This window comes from Malaclemys terrapin, chromosome 2 (genome assembly GCF_027887155.1).
Source record: "Malaclemys terrapin pileata isolate rMalTer1 chromosome 2, rMalTer1.hap1, whole genome shotgun sequence".
Taxonomy (NCBI): domain Eukaryota; kingdom Metazoa; phylum Chordata; order Testudines; family Emydidae; genus Malaclemys; species Malaclemys terrapin.
In genome coordinates, this window is record NC_071506.1 from 120,212,750 (window position 1) to 120,234,557 (window position 21,808).

Genomic DNA, 21,808 nt, shown 5'->3' on the forward strand with positions numbered 1-21,808 from the left:
GGTGGTGGAATCTCCTTCCTTAGAGATTTTTAAGGTCAGGCTTGACAAAGCCCTGGCTGGGATGATTTAGTTGGGGATTGGTCCTGCTTTGAGCAGGGGGTTGGACTAGATAACCTCCTGAGGTCCCTTCCAACCCTGATATTCTATGATATCCACCCATTTGTGCAGGAGTTGTGGCAAGCAGGCTTAGTCAAGGGAACAAACCATAAAAGGACATAATTTATGTCAAAAGCCGGAGAAAGAGGGAATGGTTAAACAGTACAAAATACAGTTATGTTTGCATGCTTGATAGAGATGAATTCACTTAGATACTTTTGGTTGTGAAACATTGTCCAGGTGGGTAGGTATTCTGTCTTCAGCAAAGCAATATAACTTGTTGCAAATATATTTGGTAGCTTGTCCATCTGCAGCCTTGAAACAGTAATGGTGCTACATGCCTGCTGTACTCTCAAGGAAGGTGTTTTATCCCTACCTGCTGAATGACAATAATGTTTAATGAACATCTGAGAGAAGTTAATAGTTGACAGCTGATGAGATAGCTCAAAAGGGGTTGCCTGCTTTGGCCCGTACACCATTAAAAATGGGATAAAATGGATAAACCAGTTCTGTTCCTGTCTCTTTAATGGTTTAGGAAATCCATTCCCTGCTTGCAATGAAGTCTAAGCTGGTGAGAACAGGGTACTATCTGAAGTACTGGGTGACAGCAGAGGGTGTGGTAAAAGGAGGAGAGAGTTAATGTGGTTTTTAGAATGATCTGCAAAGGAACATTTTGGTGCTGGAATAATATGGACCTTTAAAAGTGACTGAAAAAGCCATGTTTTATATGTACTATTCCCTACCTGTCTCTTTCTCATATTATGTAGTGATCTCATAAGCTACTTGGATGACAGCAAGTATGGGAAAACTAAGAACTGTGCAGATGAACATGCTTGCAATGGGAAAACAACACACACAAATAATGAAAACACTTTGTAAAGTTTCAGAGGGACAATGAAGGGAGTACATAAATGTACTGAAGACCACCTGAAACTATCTCTGGTGCATTTGTATGTGGTAGTGCTATCCATGGGATAAACTGCAGCTTCATGTGACAAGTGACATTTATCAGGCACCTTTGATCTCTCACCTGCACTCTGTCTGCTAACCCATCTCCCCTGGGACTTTTTCTAACATTCCAAGCTCCTAAACTCCTAGACACCAGCCATACAAAAAAATACCCCCTGCCACAGAAATGTTTCTTTTAGGCCCTCAAATCTGGTATAAGAGTGAAGTGGCTGAGCGGCTCTAAACTGCTTCTCGCATCAGTTTTTCTAAGGTCTCACAGGCTGAAATATAACAAAACTAAAAACCCAGCAAAATTTTGGTGCCAGTTAAATATGCTCCTTTCAGCAGTCTGGTGGTTTTGAGATGCAACCCATGAAGTGAGCTAGATAGAAGAACAATCAAACTGGTTACAAAGTAACCAGAGAAACTGCTGACATAATGCTTTGGTAGGTAACATTTTGCACAGTGTAACACAGATATACCATATAAAACAGATGTAGCTTTGTCTGGGTTGAGAACTTTCCTCATCCTATGCCTCATCTTCTATCCCTTAGCCAAACAACTGGAATGTCATTAAAATGGGGGTGATTAGTTTTCAAGCAATTTTCTCTGTCTCACATAGAAGAATCTTCGTATCATTCCTCTGTGGAAGTGTTAAAACTTTGTCTGTAAAGGAGGAAGAACACCCTGAAGATTTCACCATCACCTGTCTTCAATTGTCAGGCATCACATCTAATTAGGTCAAAGCCCCTACATTTATGGCAGTGCATGGTAAATTGTGGCATTGTCTCTTTGCAGGCAGGGGTGGATGCAATTACTCTATAATCTTCCAGATATTCTGCATCCAGTTTCTTCTTTGATCTATCAACGGTAGTGAATTAGTTTGTTGATTTCTTATTACAGGTATTTTGCTTCCTCTACTAGATATCAAAGGCCTCAAATCCCATATAAGTGTACTAGCAAGCTGTGGGTGTGTGTGTATAAATGACAATATGGCAGTAGTGGGATAATGGAGGTGCATAGAAACATTGGTTGGGGACAGGGCCGGCTCCAGGCACCAGCCTACCAAGCATGTGCTTGGGGGGGCACCTGGAGGGGGACAGCGCTCAGGGCTGTTTTTTTTTTTTAAACATACTGGGGCTGTTGGGGCACCCGGTGGCGCTCCGGCCCGAGAGCAGGACCGCGACTGGGCTCACTGCCCTCCCAGTGGCGCTCCGGCTGCCGGAGAGAGCGGAGCCACAGCGGGCTCGCCGCCCTCCTCTGGCACTCCGGCCGCCAGGGAGAGCGGAGCCGCAGCGGGCTCGCCACCCTCCTCCGGCGCTCTGGCCGACTGGGGAGAGCGGGGCCACGGCTGGGCTCGCCGCCCTCCTCCCGGTGCTCTGGCCGGTCGGGGAGAGCGGGGCCCTGGCCGGGCTCGCCGCCCTCCTCCTGGCACTCCGGCCGGCCGGGGAGAGCGGGGCCGCAGCCGGGCTTGGCGCCCTCCCCTGCCGCGCTCCCCACCGGCGGGGGCAGGGGGAGGCTTTTTTGCCTGGGGCGGCAAAAAAGCCAGAGCCGGCCCTGGTTGGGGAAGAGCTGCATAATGTCTATCTATACCTTACCTGCCACGTCCCAGTGTTATTAGTCTCTCATTTTTATTTCCTTATGCAACAGGCTACAATGCTTTAAGGAATAACAAAATATGCTTCAAAGGGTCCTGTGGCACCTTATAGACTAACAGATGTATTGGAGCTTTCATGGGTGAATACCCACTTTGTTAAGGTTACAAGCATATACAAATCTGAAGCTTTCCTTCCCACCATTCCAGCATTGTCACATGCTCAGGGCAAGTAGTAACATTGTCAATTTGGTACAACAAAAGCTGTGCTAAGAAAGAAGTATCTAGATGTAACAATAACACCTAAAAATGGTGAGCCATTGAATAAACCCTCCTTATTTTATAATTCTATCACTTTGGGCTACCTACTGCACTCACTGAAGTCAGTGCCAAAACTTTAATTGACTTAGGGCCTGACCAAAGCCCATCAAAGTCCTTCACTGAGTTTTGTATTAGACCCTTAAATGGTGCAAGGATAGAGCCCTTTGTGCCCCAATCCTGCCAGGTGATGAGCACACTTAACTCTCAATGAAATCAATAGAATTGAGGGTGCTCAGCACCTAACATGGACTGGCTCATAGTTTCTGTATACAGTTCTGTTCTGCAGTCCAAGAACAAGATGGCTTAGCTCCCAAGTTAATACCTGTTGTACGTAGGAGATGGGAGTGAGTCACAGCTGATGAAGTGATTTCTTTTTCTTATTTTGGCTAAAGAGGACTGTGGAAATCTCTAGTCCCCTTCCAAAGCCTTTCATTAAAAGCAGCCCATAAAGCAGTCTCTGGAAGTTTTGGGAGGCCTTTAAAAATTAAAATTCTCTTTTATTGAACAAATGGGCAGGTTGAAAGGATTCAGAAAATAATTAATTTGAAAATAATTAAAAATAAGGAGAAGCCCAGTGTGTTTCGAAGTTCTGGGTAATATTGAAGTAGCATTAAAAAATTTCAACGGAAATTTAATGTGAACAGGTTCTTTGAAATAATTGGGGAAGAGAAAGGTTTGGCTATCAAATCAATTAATGAAGAATTATTAATGTCCCCTGTTGAACTCTCCCTTCCCCAATCACCATATTTTTAATCACATGCATCTAAGTGAACACATTTTAAAAATGTATGTTTGCTTTGCAGACACATGCAGGGAGCTGTTATTTTAAACGTGTATTTTATTTTTGCCAGAGGCATATGTGTGTGTGTGTGTGTGTATATATATACACACACACACCCCTCGTGAGTATGTGAAGGCCCTGCTGACTGAATACTACAGTTAGACAGGATAGTGTCCCTAACCTCCATTTACCAGAAGCTGGGAATGATGGATCACTTGATGATTACTTGTTCTGTTCGCCTGGCATTGTCTGACGACAGGATACTAGGCTAGATGGACCTTTGGTCTGACCCAGTTTGGCCGTTCTTATGTTCTTACAGAAAATATCTTCCTTGTCAACCATCATCACTACCTAGGCAGTGCAGAGGTACTAATATTTCCAAAAGAAACCCATTGGGGCAAGTTGAAGGCACCCAAAGCTGAGACATAGCAACAGTCTTTATGTAAAAAATAGCAAAAATATAAGACCCTAAACGTACACTAGCATGGACACCTGCACCTATGCAGGGTCCTATTGACTTCAGTGAGACTCCACATGGATGCACAGATCCACCACACTCATTTGTTCCAGTGCATAATCAGGGTTTAGACTCTAATATCCCAAAATGCTCTTGCGTCATTATAATCACTTGTGTTTCGGACCATTACCGCAGAATAGTCTAGTAGTAATTTTCATGGTGGAGGAATAAATATTTGTTTCCTATGCTTTAAAAGCCTATGTGGGAAGGCATGCATCTGGCGATTATTCATGGAACTTGGAGAAAGGTCTCCAGACTTCTGCTTCAAGTTCTCCTGGTGACTTTCTCTGTGGAGTTCAACAAGCCACTTTGGCCAGATCTATACTTGTGTATATCAGGGTAGCTTTGTTGATCTGAATGGTGGTTTCAGCAGCCTGTGTAACTGATGCAGAGGGGCAGTAGCTGCTATTCCAGCCCATGTATCCTACACCTTGATCTTGAGTTGGAAGATTTCACCTCCACACTGCCTCCAACTTCCAAACTCTACTGCCATAGTGCCTGGTGACTCTAGCTTCATTAACTGTTTCTAAAAAGTGCTGAGAATTTTTTTAGGATTTTTATTTTGGTGAGAAAAACCAAAAATATCAGGTGCGGTTTGTGAAATGAAACAATTTTTCCCCTAGATGTTTTGGTTCAGCCACTGAACCAAAAAAATCAGTTATTAGTTCAGCTCAAGTAACTAGAGTATTTAAACAATAAAGGGATTCCCCTCCCTCATCAGCAGAAACCAGCTCTGAGACCCAATGAATAAACTTTAAATTAAGCCCCAGCTGTACTTGCTGAGGGAGCCGAGATTATCAGAAAAGCCAAAAATTGATCGTCTGTTTAGGCAGTTAGCTAAGCTTGCCTCAGCTGCAGGTTACTCTTTATTTAGTTTGTAGCTTGCATATGAAGAAGAGCACCTTTTTTTTCTGATGCTCAAAAATTAACAGACACATTAAAGTAAATACAGCCAACCAAAGAACGTCAGAGTAAACAAAATCAGTATTTATTCTAAAATGTATAATTTGTGTACATTGTTGTATATATTGTTCACAAGGGAACACATCCCCCGGATACAAGTGCTAATCTACAAAACCATATTCCAAAAATAAAATTGTGTTACATAAGCATCCACACATCTCCTAGTCCTAGCTCTATTACACACACTGTCAAGCTTTAAGAAAACGTTGCTTTATGGGACACAAACATGTGCGCTACTGCATCTAAGTGTGATCACGCGGGAGTTTAGTGACTTTAACAACGTCGCTAAAACAACATATTTACAAAGAGATACCTTGATGCAGTTTCCATCTAGTATTTTAAATAGGTAGGTAGTTGTTGAACTATACGCCTTCATGGAAGGTGAAATTGACAGTCTAACGTTGCTAAATGGATTCATGCAACGCAAGTCTCATTTACACTAGACATAATCACAGCTATATATTGATGATGATGTGTAAAGATGCAGCACCCTTTCAGGGGGAAGCAAGGATGAATAGTTTTTAACAGAGTTTGGAACATTCATGTGAGTGTATCACTGTTGTGGCTTTTGATGTTAAAGGAAAACTGCACTCATTTTGCTCACTATCTTGGAGTGCAAGCTCACAGTGTGAGAAGCATTTACATCACCCCATAATGTTATCAGATCACTAGCAATTGAAAAGTGATTGGGGGTGGGTGGTTGCATGCATCATTTTGCTGAGGAAGACCATCATTAATTTGTGATGCAAGCAGAGGTGAAAGTAAGCCAGTATGGTCCGGCACAGAGTACTGGCAAGAGCTGGTACACAGCCAACTGTTCCGGCAGGGGGCAGCTTCCCCAGGCTGGCAATTTAAAAGGGCCCTGGGCTCCTGGCAGCGGCTGGAGCCCCTGGCCCTTTAAATCACCACCAGGGCCACCACTGCCAGAGCCCTGGGGTAGTGGCGGCGATTTAAAGGGCCCAGGGATTTAAAGGCCCTGCAGCTTCCATCTGAGGCCCCGCCCCTTCCACCTGAGCGCCTCCCGGCCCTTGCTCAGGACCCCAGCCCTGTGTATTGGTAAGTCCCTTAAGTTACTTTCACCCGTGGGTGCAAGCAACAAGAGCTGCAAACAAAAGAGAGAGTTTCTAGCCTGTTCTCTTACTGGCTTAACTACTGCAAAAATACATGTTCTAGTTAATCATTTAAATGAGTTTTCTGCAATATTAAACTATAAAGTTTCTTTTTTTCTGACCATTAAACCAGTACTCAATCCTGGCAGCAACTGGTTTTACTATTTCAGAGATTGCTTCTATACTGGTAGTGTTATAAAAGGTGGACCAAATACTGATCTCATTTAGATCCGTGAAACTGCATTGATATTATTGTATGGGTCCAACCGAAAGCAGAATTTAACTCAGAGTCTTAGCTCAGTAACATACAGAAGCTGCTACCAAAAAACATCTGAAAAATGCTAAGTTTAATAAAAAACTTCACCTTCTGTTTGCAATATTCAGATTATCACATGGTCACCGAGCACTGTTAAAATGCTGTGGTAAACAAATGGCCACAGGTTCATTTTAAATATAATTTTATGTTCCGTCTTTTTCGTTTTTTTTTTTTTACTAAAACTCATGAATCAATATAGATTTTCCTCACTCATAACTTCCATGGTATTCACCATGTGTAACAAGTTGAGAAGCTACCAGTATCTTGCCTAAAAGAACTGAGTCTGGGGTTGATAACCAGGATGCATTTAGTTCTAATCCCAACTCTGCCACTAGTTGCCTTCCACCTTGGGCAAGTCACTTTATTTATCTGCCTAATCTGTAAAATGGAAATAATAATTTCTAACTCATATTGGCACTGGCTTAACTAGAGAACATTTGTCATACAGTACTTGAACATGTAAAGAACCATATTGTCCCAACCCTTTCAGATACTGTTACTGAGCACTCTTAAGAGCCACTGAGTGCCGTCAATTCCCATTGACTTTCCACTGATTAGCACCTCATAGTAATTACTATGTAATATTATTTCTAGAGTTGTCTACATGCACAAATGGATGTTGTTTTCCTCTCTACTATCAAGTTTAAGGCCAGATCCTCAGATGATTTAAATCAATGCAGTTCCCATCATCTGGCCCTTAAATTTATTCACCTAGAAAAGGTGTTGATGTTTTGGGACAATCATGGGAGCATACATAACTGGATACTGCATCTTGACACCTTTTTCCTTCATACCATTGCTTCTACTCCACTCTGTTCCCTGGTTACAACTGCAGTAGCTACAGCCATCTCTGCCCATCTGTGAATATACAGCTGAATGTAATAACCCCAGTTAGTAAAGTGCCCTTTGCACCCAAACTTGTTCTTAATGACAGGAATTCAGTTTCCAAATGAAATCTCAAAAAGCAATATACAACAAAAACATCAATAAGCAAACACACAGACACTCACTCACTCATATAGTTATTTAAAATCCATTTTCTGAAGCTAGTATAAAATCAAAAATTATGTGTTAAACAAAAGAATAATTTAATATAGCAATCAATAGCTGGTACTTATTATGTAGTAAAGAAACCAACAAACCAGAATTAAAAAGAAAACAAGACGGCATGCTGTTCAAAGTGCAATGAGACAGAATTGTCCTTTCGAAAACTCTATTAAAGAAGTTGTGTCAGTATTATTTTACTAAAATTTCAACAGCCAGAAAACAACTGAATATCTCTAACAACATTTTATAAGACACACTTTTATTAGCACTAATGATTATTAATAGTTATTTAAGCCATTTGTTGTTAAGCATAGTGAAAGCTATGTACAGGGGGCATTTTTCCTCATTGCCTCATATTCAGCTGCAGAAATAAAATCTATTTTATCAATGTTACAACATTGACAACAGTGCTGTTATTTTCCCCACCCTATACCATGCTTGTGATTTTGAGGACCAAATTGTACCTTTAGCTGCACATACATGACGTTAAAGGGAGCTAAATACTCACATCTGAGGCCTGGTCTACAGTGGGGGGGGGGGGGGGCGCGGGGCGGGATTGATCTAAGTTATGCAACTTCAGCTACGTGAATAACGTAGCTGAAGTCGACGTACTTAGATCTACTCACCACGGTGTCTTCACTGTGGTGAGTCGACTGCTGCTGTTCCCCCGTCGACTGTGGCTGTGCCTCTCGTGGCAGTGGAGTACAGGAGTCAACGGGAGAGCGCTCAGGGTTTAATTTATCGTGTCTAGTCGCGTCTAGACTAGACGCGATAAATCAACCCCTGCTGGATTGATGGCTGTCCGCTAATCCGGCGGGTAGAGTAGACATACCCTGAGAGTAGGTTTTTTTAAAAAAAATACAGCTGTTTGGGTCCCCCCCACAGCTCTACATAACTTTGTTGATGTAAATTTAATAGTCTGCAAAAAACACAGCTGTTACAAAATACATTTTTGTTCAATAACTATGGGCTGATAATTAAATCAATACAAACTGGCGTGTGCAAATGAGACTATAAACAACGAGGGGCAGGGCAAATGTGTCCTAATTTGTCTGAAGAGTGGCCCCTAACAGTTTTATGAATAAAGGATAACTTGATCTCTTGAATTTCTTGTTGAATTCATGACAGTAGAAGTTATCAGGGCCGCCCGGGGGGGAGGGGCGGGGGGCAAGTGGGGCAATTTGCCCCAGGCCCCTGGCCCCATAGGGGACCCCACGAGAATATAGCATTCTATAGTATTGCAACTTTTTTTTATGGAAGGGGCCTCCGAAATTGCTTTGCCCCAGGCCCCCTGAATCCTCTGGGCAGCCATGGAAGTTATGGTCTTTGAAGGTGAATCTGCAATCGTGCTTTGGGTTGGATCCTAATCTGCAATATATGGTGCTCATTGCAAGATACATTAAGTATAAATAAATAAATCCATTACTCCATTTGCATACATGAACATAATAGCAGATCAGTGATTTAGGCTACACTACCATTTTCCTTCATATTTCACGTTGGTGTTCCGTTGCTGGTGCAGCTTCATCAGCAATAGGAGTACTAATGTAAAATCAACAGCAGGTGAGATAAAATACATGTCATCTATTTGCACTGATAGCAGATCTAGATGATCTTTGGTTAAAACCCCATCAGATGTTAACAGCCTGACTACAACACAGCTTCCACCATTGCCACAACTGAGGGAGGTGCACTGCTGACAGTGCCACAGTAGGAAATTTAAAAATAAACGCTAGCGTAGCCAAGACTTTAGAATCTGGCCTTTACCTTGTATTTTAGCATCTGAGTGAAAGTCAAGTCCCTGGAATATATTTACAATATTAGGGGCCATGCTGGATCTGGCCCTGCGCACGTGCACAAATGAAGGAGAGAACAAAAAGTGCTCCTCTCCCCTACCTTGCACCCTTAAATGGTTTAGAGCAGCAGTTCTCAAACTGTGGGTTGGGACTCCATTTTAATGGGGTCGCCAGGGCCAGCATTAGACTGGCTGGGACCCAGAGCTGGGATCTTTGGGCTCCACCTGCTCTCCCCCCACCCAGGACAGTGGGGCTTGGGCTCCGGTCCCTTCTCCCCCCACTCAGGATCATGTAATAATTTTGTTGTCAGAACAGGGATGCGGTGCACTGAAGTTTAAGAACCCCTGGTTTAGAGCCAAGCCAACCATGGAGCTCCAAAAATGTTTTAGACTGATGTTGACAGTGGTACTAGCCTCCCAAAGAGGGTGGAGAATGTTGGGGTCCCACAGCTTTCATGTGTGTTTGTGTGCGTGCCCAAAAGAGGAGGTGGTGGTAGTGAACTCTGTTCCCTGTAAAAGAGCGTAGTAGAGACCACAGTCCCCTATCATCACTGGAGGAATCGTGGCTGACTCCGACTAAGTGCAATCCCTCTACACCCTGCTAATACTGGTCTATTTCTTTAAGGAACTATCTAGCTCTTAATTATTACTGAAGTGTATGCATCTTCTTTATTTCCCAGAAACACCAAATGCCATCAGCTGAATTTCATATTAAAGCAGGTAGTGGTTGTAAGACTATAGTCACACAGTTATTTTAATATAATTATCAAGATTCAAAATTACATGCAAGTTACATAAAAACCACTAAGGAAAAAACAACAAAATACTGGCCCTGAACTGTGTAAGTGAAATTTCATCATTCCAGTTTTAGCCTGCTGCTTTTAGTCTGATCACTGAGTTGTTTATCATACAAACAGTGAGCAGTATCGAGGATCTTGCGTGTAGTCAGAACAGTAACACAGCATATGAATTCTAGCTTTATCAAAAGGTGTTCTAGTAGCTTTCACACTTATTTCACACAGACAAAGGACAACAGTGACTGATAATAAGCAGCTGACAGGTCAAATCCTGATTTCCCTTGCTTAGATTTTATTCATTACTTTCACAGACAAACTCCCATTGATGCCAGTGGGAGTTTATTTGAGTTAGGACTAGGTATGATGATTGATTCACAGATTCCAAGTCCAGAAGGAGCCGTTTTGATCATCTAGTCTGACCTCCTATATAGCATAGACCACAGAATAGCTCCAAAATAATTCCTAGAGTAGATCATTTAGAAAAGCATCCAATTGTGATTTAAAAATGGTCAGCGATGGATTCCATGTCCCTTGGGAAATTGTTCCAATGGTTAATTACTCTCATTGTTAAAAAATTATGCCTTATTTCCCATCTGAATCTGTCTAGCTTCAATTTCCAGCCACTGGGTTGTGTTATACCTTTCTCTGCCAGTCTGAAGAGCCCATTGTTAAATATTTGTTCCCTATATAGATACTTACAGACTGTAATCAAGTGACCCACTAACCTTCTTTTAAGGCTAACCAGATTGAGGTCTAGACACTATCACTGTAAGTATAAGGTATGCTTTCTAATCCTTTAATTGGGCCTAAAGATTTGGCCCTAAGATTTTAAACAGGAGGTAGGAGCAGTCAAAATGGGACAGTGCTTTCTTGGTTCTTCCTTTATTGTACTGTGGTAGTAATGTTGCTATAGATATGCAAGTATTTGCAACATGCAATACAGCACACTAGCTTTCATTAAGAGCCTATATATATAGATGTACACACACAATCTAAAACACCTTTTGAACTCTGGACAAAATTGGATTTCTGTAATTGGCTGTCAAGGATGTCACATGCATGCTGTCCAATAAATGTATTCATCTGACTCTTTCCTTGAAATTTTATATACAAACATCACTTCATAAGGGCAAAGATATGACAGTCATTATGTGGGAATTATTACCATTCTAATGCTAAATTGAGTTGGCCTTTACCTTTCTGCCTTGTAACAAGACATGACATGCCATTATTTCAAGAAAAATATACTGGGCTGTGTTGACATGTTGCTTAATTAGAAACTGATTAGTCAAAAAAAAAAAAAAAAAAAAATCCAAAGCCACAACAATATGTCAGCATAGTAAAGTAAAATAATAATGATACTTTGGATTTATCTAGTCTTTAATACAAAAAGCACTATGCAAAAATAAATCATTATCTCCATTTTACAGATGGGACAACTGAGATTCAGGCTGTTTAGGTGACTAGCCATGGTCACACAGTGTTGGGAATAGAGTACAGGTAGCCTGACTCCCAGTCCCCTCTTCTAGCCATGTATCAAAACAGCTTGGAATCCGGAGAAGCAATAGAAAATATTTTGATTTTTTTTTTAGAGCTTTTAAATAAGCCATTTCCTAGAAGCAAACAGGACACTCTGGGTTGTGAGGATTAGGGGGTTGATACTCCTCTCACAAACTAGTTTTGCATCAGTGTAATTCCATCGTTGTCAATGGAGTTAGCCATTTATTGGCATAAATCCAAAGTAACTGATTTGAAGTTGTTCTCTACTCAAGTCAGGGCTTAATTCTGCATAGAATAGATAGAATATCAGGGTTGGAAGGGACCTCAGGAGGTCATCTAGTCCAACCCCCTGCTCAAAGCAGGACCAATCCCCAAACAGATTTTTGCCCCAGATCCCTAAACAGCCCCCTCAAGAATTGAACTCACAACCCTGGGTTTAGCAGGCCAATGCTCAAACCACTGAGCTATCCCTCCCCCCATTTACACTAGAGATGAGAATCTGGGTGTCCTAATAACAAAATATCCTCTTGTATGTTATTAACCCAACTGAATTTAAAACAGTACCAATGTGATATGCTAGGAAACACCAAAGGCAGTCCTGTATGCAGCATATTCTAGTCTAAAGGCATCCTACGTACACTGACAGCTTGTCTATGAGAATGTTAATACATTGGCATAGCTTCTTTAACTTTAGTGGGGTTAGTCCTTGTTGGCTCCACTGTCAGAGAATAATCAGTTTTAAATGTGCAGCCAGCTGTTTTTTAAAAGCAATTTGAGGTTTCAATCTCAAATAGAACTCCAATTACCGTTGTAATGCAGAGATCGTCTGCTTGCTGGGCTGAGATGAGAAAGAGTCAATGCTATTTAAACCCCAAAGATCTCTCACTAGCTAAATCAAGAAAACAAAGACAAGACAGATAATATTCTGAACTCAAACTAGCATAGCAATCTCAGACACGAATTACATGGTGTTCTGGCAGAGACACCTTTCTGTGAACTGTAGTTGTTTTCCTCTTTTGAAAGCTGAAGCAAGAAAAAGTAGCTCAGTAATGCTGGGACTTTTCCTGCAGCTAAAGTGGTGTTGGTCCACTTAGTAAAAGCCTCAAGTCATCACAAGGTCAAAGCACCAGAACTGCTGATATCTCCAAATCTCTTACCAGCAGTAACAACACAGCAGCTTTTCTGCAAATAAACAAACCAAGAATCTAGTTAATTCAGCAATATACTTTTAATATAATTATTTAGTTCAATTCCCTAGGAAAATCACAGGGTGGTTTCTTTGTGTGTGAGAGAGAAAGCAATGCAGAATCTGACTGCTTACAAAGAGTCCCTCTCCCCCCTGCATCTCAGATTGTGAGAGATCATTTAATGCTATTTACAACATAAAAAGGACTAGGTCTCTTTGTTTAATGAAAAAAATTCAGGAGGTCTCTCATGAAATGCAACAATGCTGTCATTTTGTCACTACTGTCATATGGGATGGGAGTATGTGATTATCTCCATTTGCTTGTACAATCACATCAGACATTTATCACACCATGTTTAAATCAATTGTCACATGAATATATCATCATGGATTAAATGAGGCAACCCCAATGGTTGTGTTCTAAAAACAAAACACAGTAATGACTGAGTCCACTTCTGGAGTAAATTAAAAACTCATTTTTTTAAACTATCTCCCCCTGTAAAATAGACTATAAGTTAGCTACTATTTACGAAGCTTTAAAAAGTGTATTTGAACATTCTCTTTTCTTTTTCACTGGACTGGCCATCAATAATCAAGGTTATCTCAAACTTGATTTTTTCTTCAGACAGATAATTGCTTTCTTGTAATAAAAAATAAAAATATTTTTCAATGTGTGGCTGTTGCCCAGATGGGACAGAACCTCAGTGGATGTAAATTGGCATTGCTCCCGTGACGTGAGGATCAGTACAAAGAGGGTCCAACGTGTCCCTCCCCAATATTTGGTGTGACTGCCTTAGCATACTAAGAAACCATGTGGCTTTGGCAGCTCAGGAAAGGAGATATCAAAAGCAAGTGACAGTGAATCATAATAGACTAAGATTTTTTCAGCCCCTCTGAACAGCGATCTTTTTTTTTTTACAAAACACATTGGAAACAAAAGCAAACATCAATTACAGACTGTCTCTTAACAGATGGATGGTAATAACCTTAACAATTAGCGCACACAATGAAAAGTGGTACCATTTTTATTTTGGTATCTCAGTCATTATTCATGGTGAAATGCTAAAAGGAAGTGGTTATGATGATGCATGGCTTATCAGCTTTCTTCGTACCATGACCCACAACCAGTCATCCTCAGATATGTCCCCAAATCATTTGCACTGGTTCCCACAGTGCTTCAAAGGAAGCACCAGTCCTGTGGTAGTTCATAAGAGATGCTGTGGGAATTGGTGCAGTGGTGTATGCGGGGGGAGGGAGGTGTTCTGCCATTTGAGAAAGTGGTTGAGTAAATTTCGAAGTGGCTGAGTGAATATGCTTCAGCCAAAGACCAGAGACAGAAAATTAGAGCAGACTTGTGTCGCCCTGGCCCCCTTAGGGGAAGCGACCTCGCCAGTCTAAGAACCAGTAATGAAGTGTTTGTCAATGGAAGTGCAAAGACAGTGATCCAGGAAAAAGGAAAGAGACAGAAATGTCTTGTCTCAACTGCGTTGTTTGATACAGATTCCTCAACAGCACAGGACAACTTCATTTAAGGCTGGATCCTCAGCTCAAGTAAATCAGCTTGGTCCTATCAAAGTCAATGGCGCTACACCGATTACACCAGCTGAGGAGATGGCCCATAGCCTTTTGTTAAGAAATTACTATACAAGCATATTTCTATCCCTTTTTAAACCAGACTTACAACCATGATATAAGAAACCAAAAGCTTCCAGCACCGAACATTCACTGGGTGAAAACCTGGCTCTAGGACAGTCAATGGGAGTTTTACCATTGACTTCAAGGGAGCCAGGATTTCACTCACTGAATTTGCTGTATGTGCAGTTTCATATATAAACTATGATTTTTTTCTCACTGTTCCGCCCTTTCACAGTGTTGCAATGGTCATAATCAATGGAGCAAGCCTATAGTTTTGGTGCTTCGGTGACACACTGCTTGTCGAACAGTTGTGCAGATGGTGCTGGTGAGTAAATCTTCCAGCAATATTAACTGTGGCTGTTTCTGGTATTCCACTGATATCTTCCATAGATGTTGGACCATTTATTTCTAAAGAGAAACAAGGGAACTTGAGACAAACCTTCCATTTGGCAGCTTTCTTGGAAAGGTCATTGAGCCACGGGTGCTTGAGACTCTGAGTGGCACTTAGACTTCCTCTAGAAAAAAGGAGACATTATTGGAAGAGTTAGTTGAGCTCCATCACTTCTTACCTGTGCTGCATATAATAGCAAAACACTGCAACACCTGCCTATTTAGTACAGCTACTTTTTAAACAAGTATGAGTATGCACAGAGAAACTACAGGAGGGAGGTCAGAGTAGAGGAAATCTCTGTGAAGTTCTCCACTGAGGAAAGGGGTTTCCCCAACATAGAAGGGGCAATAGGATCCAGCCATTCATAAAGAGGTCCAGGTTTCATGCAGCTCTACACTATGACAACCTCCTCCCCATATCCATGGCTTCACTGCAGCCATATCAATAGGGGCACGACTGACCCTGATGTCCCTCTAGAGGTGTACCTAAAAGTGTAACGTTCTTAATTTTGACTCTCCCTCTATCCCTTCGTATTTACTTTAAAATTTTGTTTTCCATCAGAATGTGTTTGGCACCTCCCTGTGCATCTGTGGATATTTCTAAGTATTGGAAAAAAGCTCATGAACCCCTGAGACTGCACACTTGTCTCTAGAGCAGCTCAGAAAATGTCCATGCGAATGAAAAAATGACAAAGAAAATGTTTGTGAATTTCTTCCTTTTTCTGACCAGCTCTAGTTGTCACAATGGAAACTTGAGCGGCAGGAAAAGAACTCAGATCCTCCTGCTTTAAGAGCACAGGGCTCTACCAGTTGAGCTCAAGGAAGAGACCCTGACCTACTAATGACAGTTCTGATTTTGAACAGGTCTGATTCTGTTCAATAGAAAGCACCACTGACACCTATTCGCTAGACTCAGTACATTACATTTACTTTCATTTTTCCGCTTTGTTTTCTTCGCCCTTTTAATGACTTTTGTTGCTTACATACAGATAACAAGCCTAAAGAAAAGCAGAACAAAGATGTATTGTGCTCCAACTGCTGCATAAATGTAGGAATCCATTTTAAAGGCTCAAACTTTTGAATCCTAAATGTATGGCAGCCTCAGGTATCCTCTTCTGAGGCTTTTCTGTTTTGGGTAGGAGCGGCTGTAGCTTTTTTGCCACCCCAAGCACGGCAGGCAGGCTGCCTTCGGTGGCATGCCTGCAGGAGGTCCGCTGGTAACACAGATTCGGCGGCATGCCTGCGGGAGGTCCACCGGTGCCGTGGCTTTGGCGTATCCACCGCCAAATTGCCGCCGAATCCGCGGGACTGGCGGACCTCCTGCAGGCAAGCCGCCGAAGGCAGCTTGACTGCCGCCCTCGTAGGGACCGGCAGGGCACCCCTTGCGGCTTGCCGCCCCACGCACGCACTTGGGTTATGAAACCACATGGCTCAGCCTCACCCAGTGATGAGACAGTCAACAGCTTTTAACCTCCAAAACCTACTGACTAGTTAAGTGAGTAATAATCAAAAACTACTTTAAATCACATGACCCTGTTTCAGCCAAATGGAACGTTTAGAGCAAAGTAAGGGATGCTCCTATTGAGATTAGCACTGAGCTGGCCAGCCCCAAACACACTGAAGTTGGAGAGGGTATGATGGTCCCCAGAAGGCTGTTTAAGGTAAATGATGTGTCCTGGCAGGAATTCCAGCTTCTGTTAGGAGGCGGGAAGGTGTCAGGAGGGAACGGGCGGGATTGATTTTTTAAAAGATTTCAAGCAGGACCTCAAGCGAACCAGAAGGGATTTTAAAAGCCACACCTGCCCATCTTTGTTTGGAAACTGAAAGAAAGTTTGCAAACTTTGCACAACCAATGTTTAATGCTTTGTTGTAAACGGTCTGTTATTTTGCTAACAAATCGATCCATTCAACAATGTACAATAACCAACATCACGAGTACTTCTTCTCACAGACATGCAAGAGCCAGGGAACACACAGAGAAACATGCCAGCCTTAAAAAATAAGCAAAAGCAAACAAATGTATACATATCACAATGACACATAATTCAGCAGCAAGACAGACTCAAGTACAGAAGAAGAGAATCTCAGAACAAATATTGAGGTAACAAGAACAAAAAAGCACTGGCAGATCTGCAAAGTACAAGAATATTTAAACTTGGAGACCTGCTTGTGTAGTCCGCAATGGAGTTTATGGTCTGATAACCAAGGATGTTTTAAGGCTGAAGTTGCACTCATTCTCCAGCTAAAGGGAAAACAGAACACTAGTAAGTGATACATACGGGATCTTAGGATTCAACAGTTATGCCCTAGCTAATGTTAAAGTGTTAACTCCTGTGAAAATGCATTCATGTAATCTCAGGACACTGTGTGGAATTTAACAATATTCTACATAGGCATAACAAAATCACAATGGCTACTGTAATCATCAAGTGTAGCAGTACAAGTGACAGAGCATTTTTGGTGTTCTGTAATGTGATGACACCAAATGTACATTTCAAAGGTATGGAATGGTGGGAATCTGAATACCTTTTTTCCTTGATTAGAAGCTTTGAGAGGAAGTCTTTGGCTTCTTCAGAAACATCTTGAAATTCCTCATTTTCGAAATCCCAGCTACAAGCCAGGATATTGTTGAGAGTCTCATTGTCATCGTCACCCAGAAAAGGAGACAATCCACTGAGCCTAAAGAATATTATATAGCATATGAAAAACACAGAATCATAGTAATATATGGTTGGAAGGGAGCTCAAGAGGTCATTTAGTCCATCCTCCCCCCCCCCCCCCCACACACACACTGTGGTGGGATTAAGTAAACCAAGACCAGCCTTAACAGATGTTTGTGTAACCTGTTCTTAAAAACCGCCAATGATGGGGATTCCATAATCTCTTTGTCTAACCTTTTCCAGTGCTTAACTATCACTATAGCATAATCGACATCTTCACTACCAGTATCTACTTATGTTAATTCTTCTGTGGTTCCTCCTTCCTACTCTTGATTTGTCATATTCTTTCTGGAATTGTTTCATTGTTCATGGTTGTGCTCCTAACCCCTCGCAGCAAGTTGTTGTCCATTAAGACCTGGTCTTGAGAGTTACTGAGTGCTGAGCTCACTCAGAAGTCAATGAAAATGTAGGGCACTCAACACTTCGCAGGATTAGGCCTTAACTTGTTATAACTTTGTTGGGGTTGAATAAAACAAGTAAAAATTATCATGCATGTTTGAAGGGCAAAATGTTACTCTATGATCTGCACAGCAGTTCTCGTCTCTAAATTGTGGATCCCTATGCATATTCTGCACTCATTTAGCATGCGGAATTCCTACTGAAGTCAATGGAAAGTGCATGCACAGAATGAGTAAAAAATATTCACTTAGGATGTGCAATGTGTCAGGAGAGAATTGAAATCAACAGGAATTTCCCCTGAATAAAGACTTCAGAAGGGCAAATGAATTTGCAACAGATACAGCTTTTGTCAATATTCCAGTTTAATAGCAAGCTTCAGAAAGTCAATATAAATTACAGTGTGCACAGTACAGATACAAGTCCTACTTACAGCATGTAGGCAATGACTCCTACACTCCACATGTCCGTGGGAAAGGAGACAAAGTCATAGTTCACAACTTCAGGAGCGAGGAATTCCGGAGTGCCAAAGTTCACTTTAAGTTTTTCTCTGGGTTTATATCTGGATGACGGAAACAGGGACAGTCAATACCCATTTCACGTCTAATACAACTTCTAACATTGATGCTTAGAATGTTGTAGGATTCAGAAAAGGACCAGAGTTTTTATATGGAAAACAAGAACAATCAGAGGTCCAACAGTAAGGATGAAAATAAGTTTTTGTAAGCGAGATAAATCTTCATACTTCACAGCTAGCGCAGATAAAAACAGCAGTGTAGCTAGAGAGGCCTGGGTTAGGCGAGTAGAGTACAGACACGCCAAGTCGTGCCTCCCTGTCTCCCTCCTGTTTTTTAGCAGAGTAATGTCCTACTGCCAGAGACTTTCCTCACTGCAGTGCATGGCTCCAGCAGCGGGGAGCTGCCGAAGCCTTTCACCAGTTCCTCTCCTTTGCGAGAGCCTTTCACTGACACATGTCGCTACACACTGCAGTGTGGACATAGTGCGCTTTTTACTGAGGTGTATAGTTACACCTACATTACACACACCACCAGAGGTATCTAATGTAGATGTAGACATAAGGGCCAGTATGATAATATAATGTGATCTTCTGCACATGACAAGCCAGAGAATTTCTACCAGTAATTCCTGCATCAAGCCCATGGTGAGGATGAGCTTGTCTAGAGCTTGAGCATGTCTCTTAGAAAGACATCTAGTCTTAGTATAAGGACTTCAGTCCAATTACTCCATAATTGTGTACTGCAGGTTTCTTGCACCTTTACTTTGAAGCAACTTTTTTTTTTTAAATGGAGATATACCTATCTCATAGAGCTGGAAGAGACCTTGAAAGTCCAGCCCCCTGCCTTCACTAGCAGGACCAAGTACCGATTTTGCCCAAGATCCTTAAGTGGCCCCCTCAAGGATTGAACTCACAACCCTGGGTTTAGCAGGCCAATGCTCAAACCACTGAGCTATCCCTCCCCCGCAGCCTGTACTGGAGACAACTTTGAAGACAGTACACTGGACAAGATGGACCATTGGTCTGGTCTATTATGGCCAACCCTCTTTAGATATACCAGCTGAAAATAGGTTTTAAACTAACATTTTTTACTCTACATTCTTGTGTGAATAAACCTTACGGCTATCCATTCTTTAATTTAAGGATGCTCCTCACTAAAAGAGCCACCTTAAACTTGTTCCAAAGGTGGTAGGAAGCTATTATGCATCAGCTTCATCCTTCCAAAGGCATAGCACTTTTGAGATTGTTTCCTAATTCATGTGTTAGGATTAGCATGATTACACGTACATACCTTCTTGCCAATCCAAAATCAATAATTTTTATTTGATAAGCAGCTCGATTCACACACAGGATATTCTCGGGCTGCCAGGAGGAAAGAGAAAACACACTTTTAAGAGAAATAACAAAGAAACTGGACTTGTAGTGAATTGTAGTAGAATCAAAACTAAAAACACCGCAAAGCATAAAATAAGCATCTCATTGCTTTCATCTTTGGGCAGGTTTCACTTTGTGGGTATTTCCTCCTGCAATCATGTGGCATTTGAGGTTTTGGACTCTGTGCCAGTACTGCTTTTTCTTCTCCATGGCATCTCAGTTTGATATAATGCAGCAGTTCAGAGAAAGGACTCATTAGTGGGAGGGGGAAGGAGCTTCCAAACAGGCTTCAGGATGTTGGCGCTGTGATTTTACAGCCCTTAATGAGCTGACATCAGAACATGTTACAAATGATTTTGCGGTGCTTTGAAGTTTATCTTTGTGCCCCAGATTTCTGAGTTCACTGCTGTTCTGGCAGCAATTGCCTGATGATACATTATACTAATCAAATCAGTCTTCTCAGATATTTAGAGGTGGGATTCATAGGTTAAAATCCTTCTGGATTTTCATAGGGCCAGATTCCGCTCTCTGTTTTACTGGCATAAATCCATTAGCATCAACGGAATTACTCCAGATTTATACCAGATGAAATGAGAGCAGAATCTGGCCCATTGTCTTTGAAGTACAAATGTCTACAATGCAGTCTTATGTTCACTGCCAGCAGTTTTATAGCTACCCTGGTCTTGTTGCTGATGGTGTCCTCTTTGAAATAAAACAGCCCTAAACACTTAAGACATTAGTTATCCATTGTCACCATTACTAATTCACTTTGCATTTCAGATTTTTTTAAACGTATTTCTCATAATGGAATTTCTGTGTCCCAGACGCTGGCCCTGATGAGTCTCATTAATTCTTCCATTTTAACACCTTCATATCACAAAGTAATCTATGAGCAAGGAGAACTGGATAGAATCACCATTGATGGTCATTATGTGCCTGGAAGAGTTTCTGTTGAGAACTCTCTGGATGTAAGCATGCCTCCTTTTCTGCATTTTGAGTTCACACCAAAACTGTGCCAACTCCAAGAAATTAATCTCAATTAAGAGAGCAGATTTCTTGATTATAGGTTTCCAGGCTATGAATATTTACAAAGAAAAAGGGACTTGCTCTGGAATTGCAACTGACTTACACGAGTGTCTGAGAGATCCAAATATGCAATATTGTGCTTTAAAAACATTGAAGATACAGTATATTAATTTCCAGTTATTTAAGCAAATTACAAACCAAGAAAAACAAACTTCCAAACATGTTGTTTCCTTCTCCTTTGTTGTAAATCTGGCAGATCATTAGGAAGTTTTATAGCTAGTCATAAAACTAAGGGCATTTAAGCGTCTCTCTCTTATTCCTGCTCTCAACAGAGATAACTGACAAGTTTATTATTCAGCAAAAAACTTGGCCATGGAGAGGGATAAAGATCTGCTGCAAATGTGTGTCCTCACTAGGCACACCTATACAAATACTGATGTTTTGTACTTGCCAATTAACCCATTAAAAATTAACTGGTCTCTGCATATATACTGCTAGACCAAAATTTGCAGCATCGGCTTTTTTTTTTTTTTAAATACACACACTAGTAGAGCTTGTTTTAAATTGGTCAAAGGCAATATTCCACCAGTGCTTTTAATTTCATTTAATTTTTACCTCATATTTAAAAACAATTTGTCACTAACCTTGATGCTGTTCATGCTCATGAGTGGCAGTGCAGTCTAGACATTAGAATAGGACACTGGGTTTTCATTGCCTTTGACATATCTTATGACTTTGGGCAAGCCACTTAGTCCCTTTGTGTTTCATTTTCCTCACTGG

At 41.4% G+C, this 21,808-nt stretch overlaps 1 protein-coding gene across 2 annotated transcripts in view; it reads right to left on the minus strand.

Moving 5' to 3' along the window:
• Positions 1-11,619: 11,619 nt before the first annotated feature.
• Positions 11,620-21,808, minus strand: part of MYLK4 (myosin light chain kinase family member 4) — a 133,689-nt gene continuing 123,500 nt past the window's right edge. For both annotated transcript variants that reach the window (XM_054017996.1, XM_054017995.1), the window contains 6 exons: positions 19,920-19,990; positions 18,545-18,673; positions 17,522-17,674; positions 17,159-17,237; positions 15,045-15,120; positions 11,620-12,966 (listed from right to left, as the gene is read on the minus strand). In XM_054017996.1, coding sequence (XP_053873971.1) covers positions 15,073-15,120; positions 17,159-17,237; positions 17,522-17,674; positions 18,545-18,673; positions 19,920-19,990 — 480 coding nt within the window. In that variant the 3' untranslated portion in view covers positions 11,620-12,966; positions 15,045-15,072. The remainder of the gene's footprint in view (positions 12,967-15,044; positions 15,121-17,158; positions 17,238-17,521; positions 17,675-18,544; positions 18,674-19,919; positions 19,991-21,808) is intronic.